Source organism: Drosophila obscura, unplaced genomic scaffold, assembly GCF_018151105.1.
Source record: "Drosophila obscura isolate BZ-5 IFL unplaced genomic scaffold, ASM1815110v1 contig_194, whole genome shotgun sequence".
NCBI lineage: Eukaryota > Metazoa > Arthropoda > Insecta > Diptera > Drosophilidae > Drosophila > Drosophila obscura.
The window spans coordinates 121,827-144,241 of NW_024542783.1; the positions used below are offsets into that span (position 1 = coordinate 121,827).

At 40.7% G+C, this 22,415-nt stretch overlaps 1 protein-coding gene across 1 annotated transcript; it reads right to left on the reverse strand.

Moving 5' to 3' along the window:
- Positions 1–266: 266 nt before the first annotated feature.
- Positions 267–5,515, reverse strand: LOC111081729. Its single transcript, XM_022377866.2, has 3 exons — positions 5,239–5,515; positions 2,190–2,330; positions 267–1,324 (listed from the first exon to the last, which is right to left on the reverse strand). Exons 1-3 carry the CDS (start codon positions 5,380–5,382, stop codon positions 1,082–1,084), a joined length of 528 nt encoding a protein of 175 aa, XP_022233558.1. The 5' UTR covers positions 5,383–5,515; the 3' UTR covers positions 267–1,081.
- Positions 5,516–22,415: the final 16,900 nt, after the last annotated feature.

Below are 22,415 nucleotides of genomic sequence, written 5' to 3' on the forward strand. Positions count from 1 at the left end.
AAATTAAATCATGTAAATTACTTTTAAATCCAAGGTAAAAAAAACTAGGGGGTGTCCCGTTTGAATTTCGAAAAAAAAATATTTTTTGGCCCAGCCTAGTATATATTAATCAAAAAAGGTATTTTTATTAGAAAATCGTGATCGTTAATTTGATTTCAAAATGTAACCCAAACTCAGAATAATTGGGAATAATTTTTTGCATTATTCATATTTTAATCTGAACAAATTTTTGTATATTTTTACTGTCAATAAATTAATGCGGCATATAAAAATTATATTTTTTTTACTTTTTAATATAAAAAATAACAAAATAATTTATAATAAATTTTGTCGATAAATTCCTTAGTTTGACTTTTATACCGCTAGATTAACTTTTTTGCCCAGTGTGCGTTGTGTCGAATGTCATAATTTTTACTCGGCATCTGCATCGACAAAAATTGATGAATTGGAAAGAGAATTGTACGACTTTTCATAGGACTTAATTTTTATCTACAGGCGATCCAAAGTTGAAGGTTACAGTTTCTTCAACTTTAAAATTTTTAAAAAAATGTTGTATTGTATTTTTAGATCTGAACTCTTTAGTGTCATCAATTTTCAATAAAATAAGTTATATATAAATAGGCTTGGAAGTTCCACATAACTTGGGGAACGGACAATGAGAAAAAACTAATTCATTACTTAAGATAATCCAACCATCTTTACAAGTTTCAGCTTATTTTGTATCGATATAATTTTGCAATACTATTTTTGAGTCTAGTTAGTTCAAAATTCTCGAGATGTAAGTTAAAATGTCTACCGCTGTTATGATTTAGCTATTATATGAATGATCGATCTGTACGTGCAGAAGCAAATCTTGTGGACAGCACAAGCTATCCAGCCTTTTTTTTTGGTTTTAAATTGTTTGAAATAAATATATGTTTATCGATTTTCTTTAATGGCTACAAACTTGCAAATCTATAAATAAAATGCCTATTTTACGCAATTATACTTTCAAAATGTTTACATATTTGTTTATATATATTAATATGTTTATATACATATAATAATATTTAAACCATTGACTAGTCAGACAGTCATAATTTTACGTTAGTGCTGGAGTTGTGTGCCTTGTCCCACGGCTTCCAGAACCTTTTCCGTCTCTAATCCTTGATCCAGACCCACTCTCATCGTGGGTTTCATTATTATTTCGATGAGTTATAACCGTATCTCTCGATTTAATGGACTCGGAGGTGTGTTTTCCATCTCGTCCATTTGTATTGCCTACGGTTTCTGCTATGTTATCCTCCTCATCAGAGCATTCCACGCTGGATATTGATGAATTTGCCTTTAAAGGGTTAAATAATGGTTTAATATTAATACTTTGAGTAATTGTACGGTGCACCTACATTAGAGTGGGCTGAAATTCCAACATTTTTGAATCTTAAGACGGCCCGGTAATTGAAAGTTCCCTTAAAAACGAACCATATCCGACAGGCAAAAAATGCACGTAAATTCTTTATAATTTGCGATCTATCGACTTTTTTGTTTGTTTTTAAGCATCGGTTCGAATATTACATTTTTTTTTTTACTTTTTGCTCTTTTCTACATTTGGTATAAAAAAAAGAAACTTTGAAATTTTCTGACAAAAATAACCATGTACGACTGCCAGTTAGTTTTTGCACGTTAATTCTTTATAATTTGCAGTCTATAACCGGTTTTTTATTTTTTTTTGACTATGGACCTCGATGCGCGAGGGTCAAACGTTTACCGATTTCCAAAATTTTTGCCCTCGTTTTAGAATCCCTTAAGACAACTTAGGCACTACTTGACACACAATGATGTTTTCCAGCAGAACACAGACACCAAGCCAGCAAAATTGTATCCGAAAAGTAAAATTTTCGATAAGTTATGTGAAAAAAATAACGCTTCTTTTTCTACCTCTAAAAAAAACATGAACAAAAAATAACATAATTCTCAAAAAAAAAAAACGCAAAGCTCCAAATCTAACAGAAAAACGCGGTTTGGTTCCGGGAGGATAAAAAGTTCGATTTTGTCGAGTAGTTTTATTCGTGCGATTGTGAGCCTGTACAAGTGTTTTAGACTTTTAGTAAAAACTTTTAGAAACTGGAAAGTCGGAGTGTGAGTAGGTTATAATTAAAAAGGAGTTACAAAGGATAGTTTTATCTATCTGGTATGTTCCCCTCACTCACCATTTCTCTGCGTGGTTTATAGTCAAAAATTTTTCTCTCCTCTCGCATACGTGTAAGCCGCATTAAAAGAGAATAATGTTGCTCTACACGATGTAAACATGTTCTACATATGGTTTTTGGCAACGGATCAGTCGGAGAAATCTGAGAAAACAAATATATTATTAATCCACTGTATTAATTTATAAATATGGACACCTTAAGGTAACAATTTTTTTTGTTTATAGTTGGGAAGACTATAGGTACCTAGTAATTTCCTCAAGGGGTTACTCTTTTTATACCCGTACTCAAAAAAGAGTTAAGGGGTATATTAGATTTGTGGTAAAAGTGGATGTGTGTAACGCAGAGAAGGAAACGTTTCCGACCCCATAAAGTATATATATTCTTGATCAGCATCAATAGCCGAGTCGATAGAGCCATGTCTGTCTGTCCGTCTGTCCGTCTTGTTTGACGCCTGGATCTCAGAGACTATAAGAGCTAGGGCAACCAAATTTGGTTTCCAGACTCATGTGATATCACACTGCTACAAGTGTATTTCAAAATTTCGCCCCGCCCCCTTCCGCCCACACAAAGGACGAAAATCTGTGGCAGGCACAGTTTTAAAGATACGATAAAACTAAAAACGCAGTATCGTAGAGAATGCCCATATCTACCAGATTGCCGAATCTGAATTAGAACGGATCATAATTATAGCCAGAATGAAGAAATTCAATTTCAGTTGCTTCCCCTCCCCCTCCCGTTCCAAACAACGCAACTCATTTTCCTTCTCGCTCGCACACTCTGCCGCGTTCAGTGCGCGAGCAACCCCTAGCGGAGGAGATGTAGAATCTAAATGGTACATGTACAATCTACATGTTAGATGTAGAATAGACATTGTAGATGAGATGTAGATAACAAATGTAGCAAAAAAATGTAAAATGAAAAATTCTAAAATTCTAAAAAATTATGCTCAAAAATGTATATACTGACTGAGTACGGGTATAAGTAGAGTCGTGTCCCCAGAAACGACTCACACGTTCCTTCTCGTTTTTTTTATTTATATAGAAAAAATATTGAAAATGTCGACGTTGCTTCTTTCGTTTCCAAAGATCTCTTAATAACTGTATAGTAAATGTACATATATGTATGTACAGTTGTTTTCAATGAAATAGTAGTGCCGCACCTCATCACTTTCAAAACTCTCTTTGAGACACTTCCAGATATCCAAATTGAACAAATTATACCTTTTTAAATAGAACGGACTGTTAGCAATAGAAAACCGAAGAAATATCCATACATTTGAGTTCCATCTTCTTGTTTTACATGACATAAGCCGAATACCCATGAAATATGCTGTTCAATGAAATAGTAGTGTTTTTTAGAACATTGAAAAAAACAACGAAACTCAAATAAAAACATATATTTCATGTTCTTCATGTTTCTTGAGCTTTAATATTTAGTTTTTAATCAATTTGGTTTTCATTGCGAACTTGCACCGGCCGAACATAGGATTTGAGCCAATAATCCATGAACCACTTGCTAAAACTTGGCTCTGGTTCACGGATTTGCGGTGTCAACAATGTATTTGGTATTCCAGCATAATATTTCGATGAGATTTATATCCAGTTGGACAGTTGGCCATGGAAAAACGTCGATTTTTTCCGATAAAAATCAATTTCTAGCGAGCTTTTCTGGGTATTTTAAGTCATTATCCTGTTAAAAGATCCTTTTAACATGAATTTTTCAACTGTAATATGAATGTAATGTATTCTTAAGTATACTTACATACACAGTTTCGCTCAAAACCGCCAGGCTAGAAAGTACTAGCTTATATGAGCTGGGCCCCATAGGGCTCAGCCTAGCATGCCCAATGCTATATTTTTCATGATTTTAGGTGGTAATCGGATTTCTCTGAATGCCATACATATTCTTTTGAGTCTATCTTACCATATAAAACAACTTTACTATCATCAGTCAAAAGCATCTTTGTCACTGTGAACACATGCCAGACCACATGCGTTTTTCCAATTTGAAGTCGTGCACCAATGTATGTACTCTCAGATCCAAACGCGGAGCTTTCTGGGACTTCTTGCATTCAAATAATGTATAATAGACCGTCTAAGAACTGTCACATCACTGACAGAGCGATTTAAAATTTTTTTCATAATTTTTGAGGATATTAAAGGCCTGGTCTTGCCTTCGACCATTGCCGACCATCCTCTAAAAAATAAGTTTTTCGCATACAAAATCGATTTCCAGTCTACTTCTTTTAGTTAATTGGGTTAAATACAATAGAGATAGTGCATACAACTTAATTTTCAATCCCATTATACCTCCTGCCTTACGTTTTTAGTCTAACTCTTAGGTCTCCTCTTCTGGACGGAGCAATGATTTCTTCAACGCTTCAAAATCAAAAGTACCGCTTTGTCCAAAACTTTCTTTCATCAAATTATTCAATAACCAAATTGCGCTTACGGGTGGTGACTTATTTAAATTAATTTGCTTTGTTTTTTCATTTTTTAAAATTAATTTAACCCAACACTGATATTTCATTGAACAGCAGATATCATGGGTAGTTATCTAAAGTCATAAATAACAAGAAGATAGAATGCAAATGTAATGGGGTTTCTTCAAGTTTCTAATGCTTACATTCCAGGCTTTCCGTAAAGGTATCACTTGTTCAATTTAAAAGACTAGAAATATCTCAAAAAGGGTTTTGAAAGTGATGAGGTGCGGCACTATCATTTCATTGAACACAACTGTATATGTAAATACATACATATGTAAAAAAGAGCATATACAAAATTACGAAAACTTTGTAATCATGAACATGAAAAAGATAATCAACATAACTGTCCTGGCTACATCACATTTATAGACAAAAAAAATTAAAAATAATAATGCTGCTCAATGTTCTAAATCACAACCTGTTAAAATGCAAATATGTCTATATACTGCAAAATCTATATGTAGGTATTTATTTTGTCTATCAACACATTTTAAAATTTTAACGTATGTTACCTTAAAAATTGTATTTATTTATTTGTATTAAATTAATACTATTAATACGTACAGTTATTGGAAGGTATCCGTTAATTTTTTCAACAAGACATAAACGTTGCCCATGGTCACTATATATATGAATTACAGTTCTGTGCATTTCGGAACATAGTCGGCAAAGAAACCCTGATATGCATGCCTTTTCAATACTGCCCATGACAACCAGTATACTATAGCACTCTATTAATAAATAGGCGCGTTGATCTAGGTTATTCTTAAGTTGTCAACACACATAAGATATTGTATTTGTTCTTTATTTCCAGATGGCTGTATGTATTTTATATTACTAGGGTTGTATTTCCGATTAACCATGCTAAATGAATGAATACCCTGGTTCCACTAGGGCACATTCCACAAATTACTCATGAAGCCTAGAGCTCAGACACTAATAGCCTTTTCACACTGGGGACCATCCACCATCCACCATCCATTTCTGGGATGGTCCGTAAGGTTTTGCCGTTCCGAAAATTTCCCAGTTATTTCACCATCCATCTGGGATGTTCCTAATTCTCACGTTTCAGTGCGGTATTTTTTCGATAATTGTCAAATGCAACCATATTTCACAACAAAAAATCGGAGATCACTACGAAAATGTAAACAATGACAGACAGGAAAATATAAAAATAAAACAAAATAACCCCATCAGATCTCACAAAGCACGCAAAAAATAAAAAATATCAAATATCAGTTGCAGGTGGTTTTATTTCGATGTGACATCCATCTAACATAAAAATTAAGTAATGAAATTAATTTACATATATGTATATACATATATTATGGATGATTTTATTGCATTATTACCAATTGCACCAGGCACTGAGGATACCCAATTTCTTCAAATGCTTGGACACACTCGTCAATTTTCTCTGAAGTGAGATAGTTTTTGGACATGTATTCCTCTGAGAATTCGTTGATGAAATCTCTGCAAAACTCATGCAGGATATTGCAGACGCTGTTGGCTGACACTCCGAAAAACACTCTTTTCAGAAGAAGATCCCGAAGTATAAAAAGATATGGCGATACGCTTCTCCAGAGGAATTGCAGCTCGGCAGTTTGTATCCTTCTTCCGTAGCACTTCCAAGCGAGTAACCAACAGAGAAAAGCAGGATCTCTCCATCCTAAAACTTTCCTTAAAAAACGCCTCGTTGTTTTCGGGTACATCCTTCTCCCAAAATGTACCGAACCGCTTCTGAAAAACATAACATATATATTTGTACTTTAAACATTGGTTGCATTTATTAGAAGCACTCACAAATGACCACAACCTTCCGGGCTTCAGTGTTTTCAAAACAGATATCCATTCTATTATCTCCTCCTCGTCAAAGTTATCTTCATCATCATCGTCCATGTCCAACAACATGATTAGCTTGTGCAAGAATATGTTTTGCTGCTGAATCACATTCACGACCATTGAAATGTTATTTATATTCATTTTAATTAAAGTAAACAAGTTTTCACCTCACGCAATTGTGAGCAACAGCTGTTTCTCATGGATGGTGGATGGTGGATGGTGTCAATGTGAATCGGTGTTTCACATCTTTCAAAAATTCCCACCGTTCCCCCAGGATGGACTCAGTGTGCAGAGAGTATAACCAGATAGATGTGTCAGTTCACATAACGGTCAGAAACGGTCGCAGTGGAATATGCGTGAGAGCACCCAGAGTCTTCGGTTTGGGAGTTTTCGTAGCTCGGCTCGTTGTCACTCTCGGCTTTCATATGACGTGATGCTAGCCGAGCGACAGCAACCCCAGCACTACAGTGTGTGTGTTCTCGTGTAACACGCAAAATAGTATATGATTTTTGTTCGAGATTATGTAAATGTGTGTATACTGTATGGTTAGTGATTAAATCCATTGAACAGTGAATACTTCGATTTATCACTTCAAAAACCGATTAATCAATTAATTATCTATCCATTCTATACATCATTTAATAAATTATCATGCCTATAATATTAATCGATAGCTCAAAAGCACAAACCACAAGGTGCTATGATATAAGACTTTACTTATGAAGCCTAGAGCTAGATAGCATAAAGACAAAATGCAAAATTATTATTCTTAGCTGTCTCTAGACACGTCTACTGGCTTTCAGTCGAACAACTACTTGAGACAAAATTATGTTTTCCAGCACACACAGCCACCAAGCCAGCAAAATTGTATCCGCAAAGTAAAAAAATCGATTGCGAATTTCGTCGCTTGCAGAAACATTGCTTGCATATGGCAAATGTATGGGCGTTACGCATCTTACTATTGTATTGTCTTTGACTGCTACTATCTCAAATGGAAATCTAGCTTGAGTCAATTACTTTTCTATGACTGCATTTCCATTTTTTCTCTATTTTTCTAGCTAGTCAGTTAGCAAAGGCTAATTAATGTCATAACACCTTTAGCAAATTCTAACAACTTGCTCAACTTGCTGTTTGGAAAGCACATACATTTTCTCTAAATTTTCCGTCGACAGGAAATCAGGGATGATATTCGTAAGAAACCGATAAGAAATCAGTAGGCGTTTCGCAGACCGGAACTCAGGTCCGAAAAAAGGCCATTCGATACATACTAGAAAAGCAACCGATGGTATTTTCCAATCTCGGCAAAGGCTACGGAAAGATTCATGGTGAGAGTAATTAGAAAGACAGAGTTGAAGCTGAAGCGGAGAGTACTGCCCAGTCGGGCGGGAAGGGACAGAAATGCTAATAAGCCTACTGAGGGCAGTGGAATCAACCCCACCAGCGAGAAGTTTGTGAAGAAAAAGTACTCCATGGCAAATCCTACGGCTTTCAAGAGAGCGGATAAACTGTTTTTAAACGGACTCAATCATATCCTGACATTTTTGATAATGCGGAGACCAAACGCAGGAACCGTATTCAAGGATAAAAGTTTAGTGGTATAGGGGTCGGTGAACTCCTTAGACCATCTTTTGATAAAGCCCAGGACGCCTCTGGCTTTATTCGAAATAGCGGATGTGTGTGAGTCATGACACAGATTAGGTACAAAGATAATTCCCAAGTCAGTAATTTTGTAAAGGCGGTTTAGGGACCAATAATGGATATTGTAGTCAAAAAGGTAAGGCTTGCTGCGATGGAATGTCATGACGTTACATTTTGAAATGTTAAGGGGAAGAATGTTTATTAAGCACCAGTTGTTAAAGGCGTCAATATCAGATTGGAGACATAACGGGGGCATGGGGTCGCTATAGGAGAAACATAACTTCACACCGTCCGCATACATAAGTACTCGGGAATGAGTTAAGACTTGGGGAAGATCATTGATGAAAAAATTAAACAACAGAGGGCCAAGATGGCTACCTGGAGGTACCCCCGACGATACAGAAACAGGCTTAGAAAGAGAGTTATTAAAACAGACATTGCATTAAGTCAGAAATGAATTTTAGGCGGAAACCCTAGGAGAGATAATTTATGTATAAGCAGATTATGATTTACTGAATCAAAGGCTTTACTAAAGTCAGTAGACTACGTCAGTTTGAGATTGCTTAGCGAAACCCTCATGCACGAAAGTGGAGAATTCCAGGAGGTTAGAAGAAATAGACCGACGTTTTACAAATCCATGCTGCGATTCAGAGAATAAGGGACAACAATTAATTAAGAGGCCATTAAGTCGATGAAGGGGGAATAGATACAGTTAGAACTATTCATGTGGAAAGGATAAGATTGATTGGGACAATGTATGTCATAAGAAGCCAGAATAGAGGGATGGTTATTAGAGGTATTAACTGAGTAGCAGAGTTGAAAAAATGAAGCGAAAAGATTAGCAATATCACAGTCGTTATCAGCCTTGCTGCCATTAAAAGAAAGAGATGACGGAAATTGGGAAGAGTTACGTTTCGAGTTGACAAACCTAAAAAATTGCTTCGGATCACGCTTGAAGTTAAGTCTACATTTGGATAGGTAGTATAACATGTTTATAAAATTTGTTAATCTATAACATGTGTTGGGTCAAGCAGCCTAAATATTATTTAATTATGTTCATTATTTGCACTGTACAAATCATTGTTAATCAGCCTATGTTATGCTCGGCAGCGGCCGCTCTTTCATTTTATCTCGCCTTCTTCGCTTTGTTGTTGCAGTTTCAGCATCTAAGCTGGTCTCTTGCGTTCCATATGACGTTCGTGCTCGGCTTAGCATCTGCCCCGATCTGGTCTCCTTTCATCGCTCGTTTTCGCTCTGTTTCAACACTTGCTGCATAGGGCGCTGGCAAGTCGGCCCATTTGCCCTTGTAGCTAGTTGAGAGATAATCTTCGTATCAATCGCATCGCTTTATTATATCGGTCATACTGACGCCTACTTTACATTACCAATACAAAATAAATTGTACATTACCCATTGAAACGCTAGACTTTTTTCTTAAAATCAAACGAGTTTCAACGGCTATTAAAAACTCTTAATAGCCAAACAACATGTTTTATTAAATAACAAAAATTTACTCTCAGCGATTGAATACTTAGAGAAGTCAGATTGCGAACCAGTTCTGTTGAACTTTTTATAGAAACGAGATTTATTGGGTGGGTGCCGGCCCCTCGGGTGTTCGTGGCCTGCCCCTGGTCGGATGCTCGTCGGGCCGCGGGCGGTGGCTCGGGTGGGGGCCCCGGGTGTGGGTGTAGGGTCATCATATATCATACACTTTGCCCGCTTTGGTCACCCTGAGCACCGGGCGGAATATATGGCACTTTCGGTCAACGGAGCGTCTGAGTACTAGGCTATAACTTGGAATTACGTAGCGTAGAAACGTAAAAACTGGTGTCAGAAGTGAGATTTTGTAAATTGTGAGAATTGTAAAATGTGGAGTTAAGACCTGACAAGTTGAAAAAGAATTGAATAGCGGGTCTTTTCGTCCTGCGGTTTGAAAGGCGAATTTCAGCTGAGGTTGAAATCTGCAAGCATGTGAAAACGATGCAATGTCGCCGACGGCGGTCAGAAGAACGTTGGCGATGAAGTGTAAAGGTGACCATAGCAACAGATGGTATTACAAGTAAAGAAAATAATAAAGAATGAGGCAGAACTAAGAGCATTTTCACAATGCCGATCATCCAACATCCATTTCTGGGTTGGTCCGTACGGTTATGCCGCTCCGAAAATGTCCCAGTAAATCAACCATCCGTATGGGATGTTCCTAATATGCCTTTTTCACACAGCACATCTTTGTCGAACCGTGGGAATTTTTGACAAATGTGAAACTCCGATTCCCAATGGCACCGTTAACCTTCCACAATCCATAAAAAACGGTTGATTGAGCATAAAAAAACAAAGATTTGTGCGTAAAATGTTATTGTTTAATAAGCAAGAATGGATAATTTTTTTCAATTGTCTTCGCTGTTGTTGAACAGCAACATAACAATTAGCGTAGTCCAGTATTCTTAACTCATTGTGGCAAGCTCCACCTCTCACAACCTAAAAGAACGAAAAACGCTACCGGAGTTACAGACTATGCTCGGCCGCTTTGTGCAAATAAGAAAAAAAAAAAAAGAAGGATCGTGTGAGTCACTTCTGGGGACGCGACTCTAATTCTACCCGTACTCAGTCAGTATATAAATTTTTGTGCTTATGATTTTTTAGAATTAAAAATAGAACATTTTTTATAGCCTATTCCCACAGGCCACTATCCACCATCCATTTCGGGGATGGTCCGTAAGGTTTTGCCGTTCCAAAAATTTTCCAGCTATTCCACCATACTTCTGGGATGTTCCTAATTCGCACGTTTCTGTGCGGTATTTTTTCGATAATTGTCATATGCAACCATAAATATTTGACATTCACAACAAAAAATCGGAATTCACTACGAAAATGTAAACAATGACAGACAGGAAAATTGTAAAAGCAACAATAAAACATCTGATACGTCAGAATTGCCTCAGGCACAAAAACTCGGTTTGTGGAATATCCTCTGGGATCCTCTCATTTATGAATGCTCTGCAAAGCTCATGCAAGATATTGCACACGCTATGGCTGACACCCTTCCGACTATTCTGTACACAGAAAAAGAGCCCAAAGTATGCAATGCTATGGCTATAAAAAACTTTCCTAAAAAACCCCTCGTTGTTTTCGGGTACATCTCTCTCCCAAAATGTCCCAAACCGCATCTCGAAAAACTTAGAATATATATTTGTATTTAAAAGATTGATTGGATTTATTAGAAGAAGTCAGAAATGACCACGCTTCAGTGTTTGAAAAACAAATATCCACACAAATAAATTCTCCTCGTCAATGTTAACCTCATTATCATCGTCAGAATGCTTTAATAGCCTATTACCACACAGCACATCCATGAGGAACTGTGGGAATTTCTGACAAATGTGAAATTCCGATTCCCACTGGCACCATCCACCATCTACCATCTACCATCCATGAAAAATTGCTGATCCACACAATTTGGTGAGGAAGAAAATTGTTTTCTTTTATAATTTAAATGAATATTAATAATATTGCAATGGTTGTGATTCAGCACCAAAATATATTCTTGCACAATCTAATCATGTTGCTGGACATGGTTGATAATAATAATGTGGTCAACATTGACGAGAATTTATTGAAACACTGAAGCGTGGTCATTTGTGACTGCTTCTACTAAAATATTTTCGAGAAGCGGTTTGGGACATTTTGGGAGAAAGATGTACCCGAAAACAACGAGGCGTTTTTTAAGGAATGTTTTTTATAGCCATATCATTGCCTACTTTGGGCTCTTATTCTGAGTACAAAATAGTCGGAAAGCTGTCAGCCATAGCGTGTGCAATATCTTGCATGAGCTTTGCAGAGCATTCATAAATGAGAGGATCCCAGAGGATATTCCACAAACCGAGTTTTTGAGCCTGAGGCAATTCTGACATATCAGATGTTTTATTGTTGCTTTTACAATTTTCCTGTCTGTCATTGTTTACATTTTCGTAGTGAATTCCGATTTTTTGTGGTGAATGTCAAATATTTATGGTTGCATTTGACAATTATTGAAAAAATACCGCACAGAAACGTTCGAATTAGGAACATCCCAGATGTATGGTGGAATAACTGGGAAGTTTTCGGAACGGCAAAACCTTACGGACCATCCCCGAAATGGATGTAGGCGAAATAGGCTATTAGAATGATACACTTATTGAGGAGATTTTCAAATTTTTTGTATCCCGTCCGAATAGGCTATGAGAATAGGCTATTAGGAGGATACACTTATTTCAGAGATTTTAAAATTTTTGTATCCCGTCCGAAAAATAATTTTTCGAAAGGTCTTTAAAATAATACTTCTCGGCGTCGATGATCTCCTCGTGTGAGCTAAGTTTGATATTAATGACCCATCTTTTTATGTTTGGGAAGAGATAATAATCTGATGGAGCAAAATCAGGCGAATAATGTGGATAGGGAAGCAATTGGAGCCTGGCCTTACACTCTTTCGGAGTGCGTTCGCGTTCTTGTTTTGCGTTCTGAAGTCTGCAAACGCGGCACCAAACGGCAGAATAGCTTTTTCATATGCAGAATCTTGCTCATCTTGCGCCTGTGCGTTAATAGTTGTAGCATCTGCTAGCTCATACACTTCCACTTTACGGTCAGCTTACACCATTTCATCTATTTTCTTGTGTAACCTTCATCGGCAGTGTTGTTTCGGCCACCATTACATTTTTGAAAGCAATATTTTCCGGGGTAATCTGTAGAAGCATTAGCCCCTTTGCTGTTTTATCTCGGAAGAAATACCTTTTTATGAGCGAATGAAAATACTTTTTCCATGCGCAAATTGGTAAAACTCCTCAACAACAAAAATATGTAAAAAAAAAACCAATCACAATCTGCCTGAATAAGAATGGCCACCAATAATGTTGTTGCAATGGCAGCGCATTTTGGTGGTCAGGGAGGTTACTTTGCATCCCACCTAGTATATACCTTAGAATATTTGAGTGTTGTGAAACTTTGTGAAGAAACTTGCCTCATAAAATGAAAAGAGCAATTATTTTGTAAGTAATAACTACCTGGAACTAGCACACCCATTGGTAATCTCTCCAACCCAAAAGGAAGACAGCTATTTAAAGCTATTATAGCACCACGAAACAAGCTTGACTTCATTTCTCCCGGAAGCCAAAGCCGCAGCTTAGATTCGTGTGCAACACTTAAAAGATCTGTCATCGGAACACTCTCCCATTCTACTTCACCTTTGTGACCATCCTCAGCTCTCGGAAATAGCAAAATAGATTCGATTATTTACAGGAAGTACATATTTTTACATATTGATGGCTGCCCAATCATGTAAAGATGACATTGATAGCTCAGGGTCTGCAATGTCACTGGCAATTAGAGAAGGCTTCGGCAAGAGTGGGAAGCCATTTGCCTTAAATGAGCGGTTAAAAATAGTCAATCTACTACGAAAAGCCCTAGAAGATGAGAGAAACCGTGCTTTGATAAACAATTCCCACTGTGGAAAGCTAAATCAGACGTATGTCCACCAAGCGAGAGTCAATTACCTTAACATATACAAACATGAGAGTCGGCTCGCAGCAATAAAGGGACGGCAAATAAATTTTCCGTCTATTTAGAAAACGCCTTCTAACCACACCCAGCAACAAATAGCTTTGTGCTCCCACCAACCAATAATCCCGAAGCTACCAGGCCTATCATATTCCAATCAGTAGAAGTTACAAGATTCATTAAAGATTAAATCTCAAAGCTGAAGAAAGCGCTGGGCCACGATTTCATCTCCTCTAAATCGAAATCGTTCGTTCTCTTTCTTAATGACCAGACGTGTTTTTGTTTTGCGCTCCGCATTTTCCTTTTGTTTAACTTAAACAGCCGGTGTTTTTTATCTATAATTTAACTCTCTTACTAACTTACATTAAAATCATACTTTTACCGCGGGTGCATGCCTGATAATTGTGTAAAAACACAACTTATTTAATAAATCTTGTGCGTCGGTTAGTCGTGTGTTTGTGTTGTTGCTGTTCGTAAGTACGCCCTCTCATTACATTTAGCCGCTCTTTGTCGTAGTTATTGCCATCTATCACTCTCTCTATCACCAAACTCTCAACAACTGTTCTTTCTCTCTCGCTCTCTTAACTTTCTGTTCAGTAACGCTCTCACTTATAAGCTGTTGCTGCAACAACTCTCCTCTCTCATCTCAGTTTTTCCGATTTCGCCTTAAGCATCGCTTTAAGCATTTGCTCTGCACATTAGTCCGATTGCTATTTGTTTCAAACTTTTTTTTCACGAAAAAAAAAATTAAAAGACTTTGTTGAGCTATTAAGCGATTTTAATTGCTATTGATTTTAGGCCTAATTTTAAGAAAAGAGCCGAGAAATTTATTACAATATCAATTTATTAGTATATTGCGGCAGTACGCGTATTTAATATGATTGCTAACGGTATAGAGACCGACGGTTCTAATGATCAATAACAGACTGAAGAGGGCAGGCTGGCCGAATTGCCTGTGGCCTAAAGCAAGCGAGATAGAGAACGACAGAAGCTCGGGCTGTTGCTGAGCCGAGTACGAGCGATAGATAGAGAGAAAGAATGCGAGAAAACAGCATAGATGAAGAGAACGATAGCGAGGGCGAGAGAAAGCTGAAGCAAGATGCATACATATATAGACCGCGATTAGTGTGTCACCAATTGACCGAATATATGCGACGACAGAAAGGTGCGAGAGATTGTAAAGGCATGCAAGTACTGGACCAGATCATGACCATTGCGAAGGCATGTAAGGGCAGACGGACCGAATTGCCAGTGCCCTACGCTATGCTACGAATAGAGAGCGAGAGATTGATCGATAGAACGAAAGAGCGATATAGCGAGATAGAAAAGTAAAGGAGAAAGGCGCGAGTCGAAGAGACGAAAGAACGGTTGCATAGGCTATTACATTGAGTAATTTTAAGCGGTTTCAATTTTTATATGCAGTGGGCAATGCAAGTAGAAAACAAAGGTGGGATTACGTTATTTTGCTCCACTGGCTATTTTGAGGAATTTTTTGGGAATATCAGGCTGGGAAAACAGACATACTCCACCCGTTGAAAGCCCGACTTTCAACAGATGCTGAAGGGTTTCACAGACGTCGCTTGTGGCTGATTCGATGTAGCCGTATTTAGCACAGCATCTCGGGACACGCCAATGAATCCGGGAATGAATTTGATCAATGTCGTAATTGACCAGTTGGTGTGCGTCTGACAGCCCAGGGTTTTGTATACGCTTTGAACAAAGCTGCAGCGACGAGATGTAGTAGATATGTAGAAGATATGGAGCAAGAAGTCAACACATTGCCTGACATCCAATTGACGCAAGATCAGGCATGTTACGCTAGGCTTTCTGTAATTGAAGATGGAGTTCTAGAAAGCCCAAAATGTGGCATGAATTGTCAGTGATACGAAAGCAATTGTAGTTGCCCATCTTCACGGCAGCTCCACTCCAATATTGGGATGGACTTAGTGCAAGCAGAGCACGAAGTCCAGCGCGAAGTTTCTGCTTATTAGCGTTGATGAACGCTAAGGTGGTGGTGCGCTGAACTAGAGTTTTGTTTGGTACGCTGATTGGATGACGGCCAGCCAGGTTTAACGAAGATTGAGAATGAGTTCCATAAATCAAAATAGGGGGCTCGTTCAAATGAATTCGACGAGACCAACGAGAAGAAATACCATCCGGATTCTGACCGTTTGATTTCACGCAGCTACTGGCACGGTAAGTCTCAATGCTGACGTTGCAGAATCCGTCAGTTGCACACTCAGAGTTTAGAGCGGGTCTTGATAAAGGAAGTTTAAGACCAGGTAGTCCAGAGGGGTCGTTGGGTTGTTCTTCTGTAGACAAGGCATGAACTGAGCGCCTGCAGGGGCGCGTCGACGACTGAATGTTCAAGCACGAGAGTATTGGTTCCTCAGTAGCCAGTTCCGAAGCTAGTTCCAACGGTGCTGGGACATCGCTGCCAATGTCGAACTTCAAATGTGGTTCCTTGTAACCTGTCGTCAATTGAGCAGCTGATAAAGCTGGTTTCTCCAAAATCGTATTGTACTCCCCCTGAGAACGGGAGCTGGATTCCGAGACATCCATGCATACGTCGCGAAAATGATTTTTTGCATCAAAAGACTGCTCTACCCGCTCATCTGTTGTCAACTGCAGCATTCGCCCCACACATAAGCATGTGGCTGGCTTCTTTGTATCCGCAGATGGCGATTGCACAAGGCATAGAACGGGTGCCGGATTCCTCCGTGGTGGCAGCTGCCTGCCAGCAATATTAGCAATAATAGTTTTTGCTGAAACTGTGGAGGGAGGAGGCAGGTGAGGGTTGAGACGAGAGATTTCCAGCCGAATCGAAGCATTCAGCGGCATGAAACCACAATTAAACTTTTTGCACAATCCAATGTGATTATTGTCGTAATCCAACTCTTGGAGCTCGTTGTGCAGGGTTTTAAAAGTGCCCTGCAGCTCCTCGATCTCCTCCAGCCATACAACTAGCGTAAAATAATCACGCAGCGATATCTCACTCTCCAAAATAGCCTTCATCCTTTCCAATTTTTTTATTAATGAAGGTACTTTCAGTCTCAGGAAAGTCACCCTGTTTTTAGCTGCGGCTACTGCAATGTCGTTTCCAGCATCGGTTCCTATAGCAAGGGCAGAGTTAGACACGTTTCTTGCGGGAAGATGACCGAAAAGAGCAACACGCAGAATATACGGGAAAGACTGCCGACAGCTATGCCTATATGCAAGGGCTGACTCTATAAGCGTGTGAAACCAAACGAACGAACGGAACTTGAGGGTAATTTCGATATTAAATTGTAGTTTGTAATTTGCACTACCGAATTATTTATTGCACAAATCACATCGGGGTCACCAAATGTTGAGCTATTAAGCGTGTAAGGGAGTGCCCTTACAACGAGGGCATATATTTAGATGTAAATAGAGGGAGGTAGAACCTCAATTCAGTTATTATTATTTTTTTATAGTTCATAAGTATTCCATATCGACCCTAGCATTAAGTTTTTTTCATTTTGTTCTACATATAAGCGATGTACATATATAGTGGAGAATAGAGGCGAAAGCCGAGTAGGGGAAAAACATCGTAAATTTATCGGGCCGTGGTCAGGAACAGTCACCGTACAGCCCCACACACACGCACACAGCCACATCAGGGAGCAAAACATACGTCACGAGCACAGCAAGCTACGATCCACAGAGAGCAAACATACGTCACGAGCACAGCAAGCTACGATCCACAGAGAGCAAAACATACGTCACGGGCAGAAATGGCGCGCCGCAGCAGAGAGAGCGACTTCGCTAAAAACACAGCCGAGCGACAGAACGCAGCGGCAGAGCAGCAAGCAGAGCCACGAAGGCTGAGCAGCGACTCTCAGCAGCGGCTCTCAGCAGTGGGAGGACCCACCCCCACACAGGGGAAAGAGGGAGACAGAGCGTTCCCGATGGACGATCGGGAAACGGCCGACTACCTCTGCCAAGACGCTGCCTAAAAAAGGAAGGGTTCGAGCACGGATCAGAAAGTATGGCTAGAGAGTGAAGTGGAGATCGTCAAAAGTAGCAGTCGTGTTCGCGGAAGAAAGAAAACCCATGCCCTGCCGCCAAACGTGACCGCGCCTACCCCGCCCAAAAACTACGAAGGGAGAACACGCTACCACCAAACGAGCCGCTCGGAATACCAGGCCGTGGAGTAGGTAAACTGGCTTCACTTAAGTGAGTAGGGACAATAGCGGTGCGATAGGTAGGGCGTAGGGAATGACTTAATAAACTTACAAAAGGAATAAACCAAATTCACCCGGATTATTCTACTGGGAGTGAACTGGGAGCTCAAACTAGTACCCCCGACCCCTGCCACCACGACTTAAGTCCAGTTAGTCCACCAAAGCCCCAACCTCAACTTACAGAATCCGGACGCGGAAGCACTGCGACTGTAGGTAATCCTTCCTCCTTTCCCCATTAGTTATTTCCCTGTAGTTGGGGAGTCGGTCCGCTGCAGTGGACGTGGAAACACGGTGCCCGTAGAGCTGATCCTCCCCCTTCCCCAGTAGCTAATTCCACTTAGTTTGGAGAGCCAGTTTGCGGCACTGGACGTGGAAGCACAGTGCCCGTAGGTCTGACCCTTCTTCGGTGTAACTGCCCCTCGCCACACGTGTCCGCCCTCGCATTCCGGTGCGCCGGTGCGACATTTACATAGATCTTTTCGAGGTCCCACAACAAATAAGAAAATCTTCCTGTAGTGGATCGGGCCCTGGCCAGACTGAGAGTCTGTACCCCAGCGGAACTTTCTTACGAGCGTTTTTAATTGCTATTGATTTTAGGCCTAATTTTAAGAAAAGAGCCGAGAAGTTTATTACAATATCAATTTATTAGTATGTTGCGGCAGTACGCGTATTTAATATGATAGCTAACGGTATAGAGACCGACGGTTCTAATGATCAATAACAGACTGAAGAGGGCAGGCTGGCCGAATTGCCCTTGCCCTAATGCAAACGAGATAGAGAACGACAGAAGCGATAGAAGCTCGGGCTGTTGCTGAGCCCAGTACGGGCTATAGATATAGAGAAAGAATGCGAGAGAACAGCATAGATGAAGAGAACGATAGCGAGGGCGAAAGAAAGCTGAAGCGAGATGCATACATATATAGACCGCGATTGGTGTGTCACCAATTGACTGAATATATGCGTATGAATATATGCGACGACAGAAAGGTGCGAGAGATTGCAATTGTATGCAAGTACTGGACCAGATTATGACCATTGCGAAGGCATGTAAGGGCAGACGGACCGAATTGCCCATGCCCTACGCGATGCTACGAATAGAGAGCGAGAGATTGATCGATAGAACGAAAGAGCGATATAACGAGAAAGAAAAGTAAAGGAGAAAGGTGCGAGAACGGTTGCATAGGCTATTACAGTGAGTGATTATAAGCGGTTACAATTTTTATATGCAGTGGGCAATGCAAGTAGAAAACAAAGGTGGGATTACGTTAATTTGCTCCACTGGATATTTTGAGGAGTTTATTGGGAATATCAGGCTGGGAAACCAGACAGAGTTATTATTATGGATTTCGTTCATGAGGCAGACGCGAAGTGGCTTTAAAGAGCTGAACGTGGGCTTTAAATAGCAAAATGGTCGGCTCTTGGCCATGGACTGAGTGTTCATGCAGTTCAACAGTTTACAGCAGCTGGCTGAGTCTCCGAGGCGCAAGAAGTCATCCGAAAAACTTACTCCGACCACTCCTTCAGTGCAGCAGTTGATTACGTTTGCTAATCCAAGGGCAACGATCGCTGCTGGTGGTGCAGATTTGGGGGCCGAATCTGTCACCTCGGAGATTATGCAGCTAGAAATGTCTGTAGCGTCCGTGCCCGTCGAGTCCACACCCAACTCCTTAACAACCCCATCAGTTTCGCTCCCACCAGCTAATAGACGTCCAGGACCACCAGATACTGCCATCATACTGCTATCGTCCTTTCTTCTCAAAACCTTTGAGAGACTAGTCGGGCTGCAGCTGAAAACAACCATAAATCCTCAGTGGCTTTCAGGCGCACAACATGCCTACCGAAAAGGAAAATCCACGGAAACGGCACTCCATGAAGTTATCTCGACGGTAGAGAAATCCCTTCACGTCAAAGAATACTAATTAATAGCTTTCCTAGATATCGAGGGATCTTTTAACAACGTCATACCGGAAGCCATCACGGAGGCCCTGACTGACCTGGGAGTGGATCGTCACTTGGTGATGCTCATAGATCAATTGCTCACATGCAGGACGTTGACATTATCAATGGGATCGTCCACTCAGTCAAGGTATGTCAACAGAGGCACCCCGCAAGGTGGTGTCCTGTCCCCCTTCTATGGAACATAGCAGTCAACAAGATTCTGTGTGACCTGGAAGGGGAGGGCTGCAAGGTGGTAGCACACGCGGACGACGTTGCCATTATCTTCTCGGGTAATTCCCTCAAACACTCTGCGATCTAATGACCGCAAAGTTGGCGCGACTGTCAGAATGGACAAAGTCGCGTGGACTGGGAGTTAATCCCTCTAAAACGGAACTTGTGTTCAACCAAATACAAAATCCCGTCTCTCAACCCCCCAATACTAAACGGATGCAGGCTCTCCTTCAGCGACAGTGCCAGTTACTTAGGATTGGTAATTGACAAAAAGCTTAGCTGGAACCTGAGCATCAAAGACAGAGTGAAGAAGGCTACGATAGCCCTCTACACTTGCAAGAAGGCCCTTGGGCTAAAATGGGGCACGAACCCAAGAATAGTCCAATGGATATACCTAGCAATAGTAAGACCAATACTACTCTACGGAGTCGCAGTGTGGTGGCCTGCCCTATCGAAGGGGACCATCACTAAACAACTGGGCAAGGTGCAGCGCACAGCAGCCCTATGCATCAGTGGAGCTCTGAGCACAACACCAACGGATGCGCTAAATTCTATCCTATGCCTGCAGAGCCTTGACCTTGCAGGTAAAGAGCAGGCAGAAATGGCAGCAATCCGTCTTAGAGACTCTGACCAATGGGTGTCACATCACGCCGGCCATGCGTCCATCCTAAATGGAAACAAAATCGTCCCCACAAAAACGGACTACTGCGTTCCGAGGGAGTATACAGATACCCCTTTCGAAATAATCATCCCTCACAGAACCAACTGGCTCGAGGGACCACCTGGCCCAGATGGAGCCATTCAAATCTTTACTGATGGCTCAAAGCCGGACAACAAGGTCGGAGGAGGAATCTACTCCGAACAGCTGACTATAAGACACTCTTTCAGGCTCCCAGATCCCTGCAGTGTCTTCCAAGCGGAAGTCATAGCGATCAGGGAAGCTTTGAGCTGCCTTCAGGAACGTGCCCCTACGGCAACTCATATAAATATCTATAGAGAACGATAGCGAGGGCGAGAGAAAGCTGAAGCAAGATGCATACATATATAGACCGCGATTAGTGTGTCACCAATTGACCGAATATATGCGACGACAGAAAGGTGCGAGAGATTGTAAAGGCATGCAAGTACTGGACCAGATCATGACCATTGCGAAGGCATGTAAGGGCAGACGGACCGAATTGCCAGTGCCCTACGCGATGCTACGAATAGAGAGCGAGAGATTGATCGATAGAACGAAAGAGCGATATAGCGAGATAGAAAAGTAAAGGAGAAAGGCGCGAGTCGAAGAGACGAAAGAACGGTTGCATAGGCTATTACATTGAGTAATTTTAAGCGGTTTCAATTTTTATATGCAGTGGGCAATGCAAGTAGAAAACAAAGGTGGGATTACGTTATTTTGCTCCACTGGCTATTTTGAGGAATTTTTTGGGAATATCAGGCTGGGAAAACAGACATACTCCACCCGTTGAAAGCCCGACTTTCAACAGATGCTGAAGGGTTTCACAGACGTCGCTTGTGGCTGATTCGATGTAGCCGTATTTAGCACAGCATCTCGGGACACGCCAATGAATCCGGGAATGAATTTGATCAATGTCGTAATTGACCAGTTGGTGTGCGTCTGACAGCCCAGGGTTTTGTATACGCTTTGAACGAAGCTGCAGCGACGAGATGTAGTAGATATGTAGAAGATATGGAGCAAGAAGTCAACACATTGCCTGACATCCAATTGACGCAAGATCAGGCATGTTACGCTAGGCTTTCTGTAATTGAAGATGGAGTTCTAGAATTAGTAAAGCCCAAAATGTGGCATGAATTGTCAGTGATACGAAAGCAATTGTAGTTGCCCATCTTCACGGCAGCTCCACTCCAATATTGGGATGGACTTAGTGCAAGCAGAGCACGAAGTCCAGCGCGAAGTTTCTGCTTATTAGCGTTGATGAACGCTAAGGTGGTGGTGCGCTGAACTAGAGTTTTGTTTGGTACGCTGATTGGATGACGGCCAGCCAGGTTTAACGAAGATTGAGAATGAGTTCCATAAATCAAAATAGGGGGCTCGTTCAAATGAATTCGACGAGACCAACGAGAAGAAATACCATCCGGATTCTGACCGTTTGATTTCACGCAGCTACTGGCACGGTAAGTCTCAATGCTGACGTTGCAGAATCCGTCAGTTGCACACTCAGAGTTTAGAGCGGGTCTTGATAAAGGAAGTTTAAGACCAGGTAGTCCAGAGGGGTCGTTGGGTTGTTCTTCTGTAGACAAGGCATGAACTGAGCGCCTGCAGGGGCGCGTCGACGACTGAATGTTCAAGCACGAGAGTATTGGTTCCTCAGTAGCCAGTTCCGAAGCTAGTTCCAA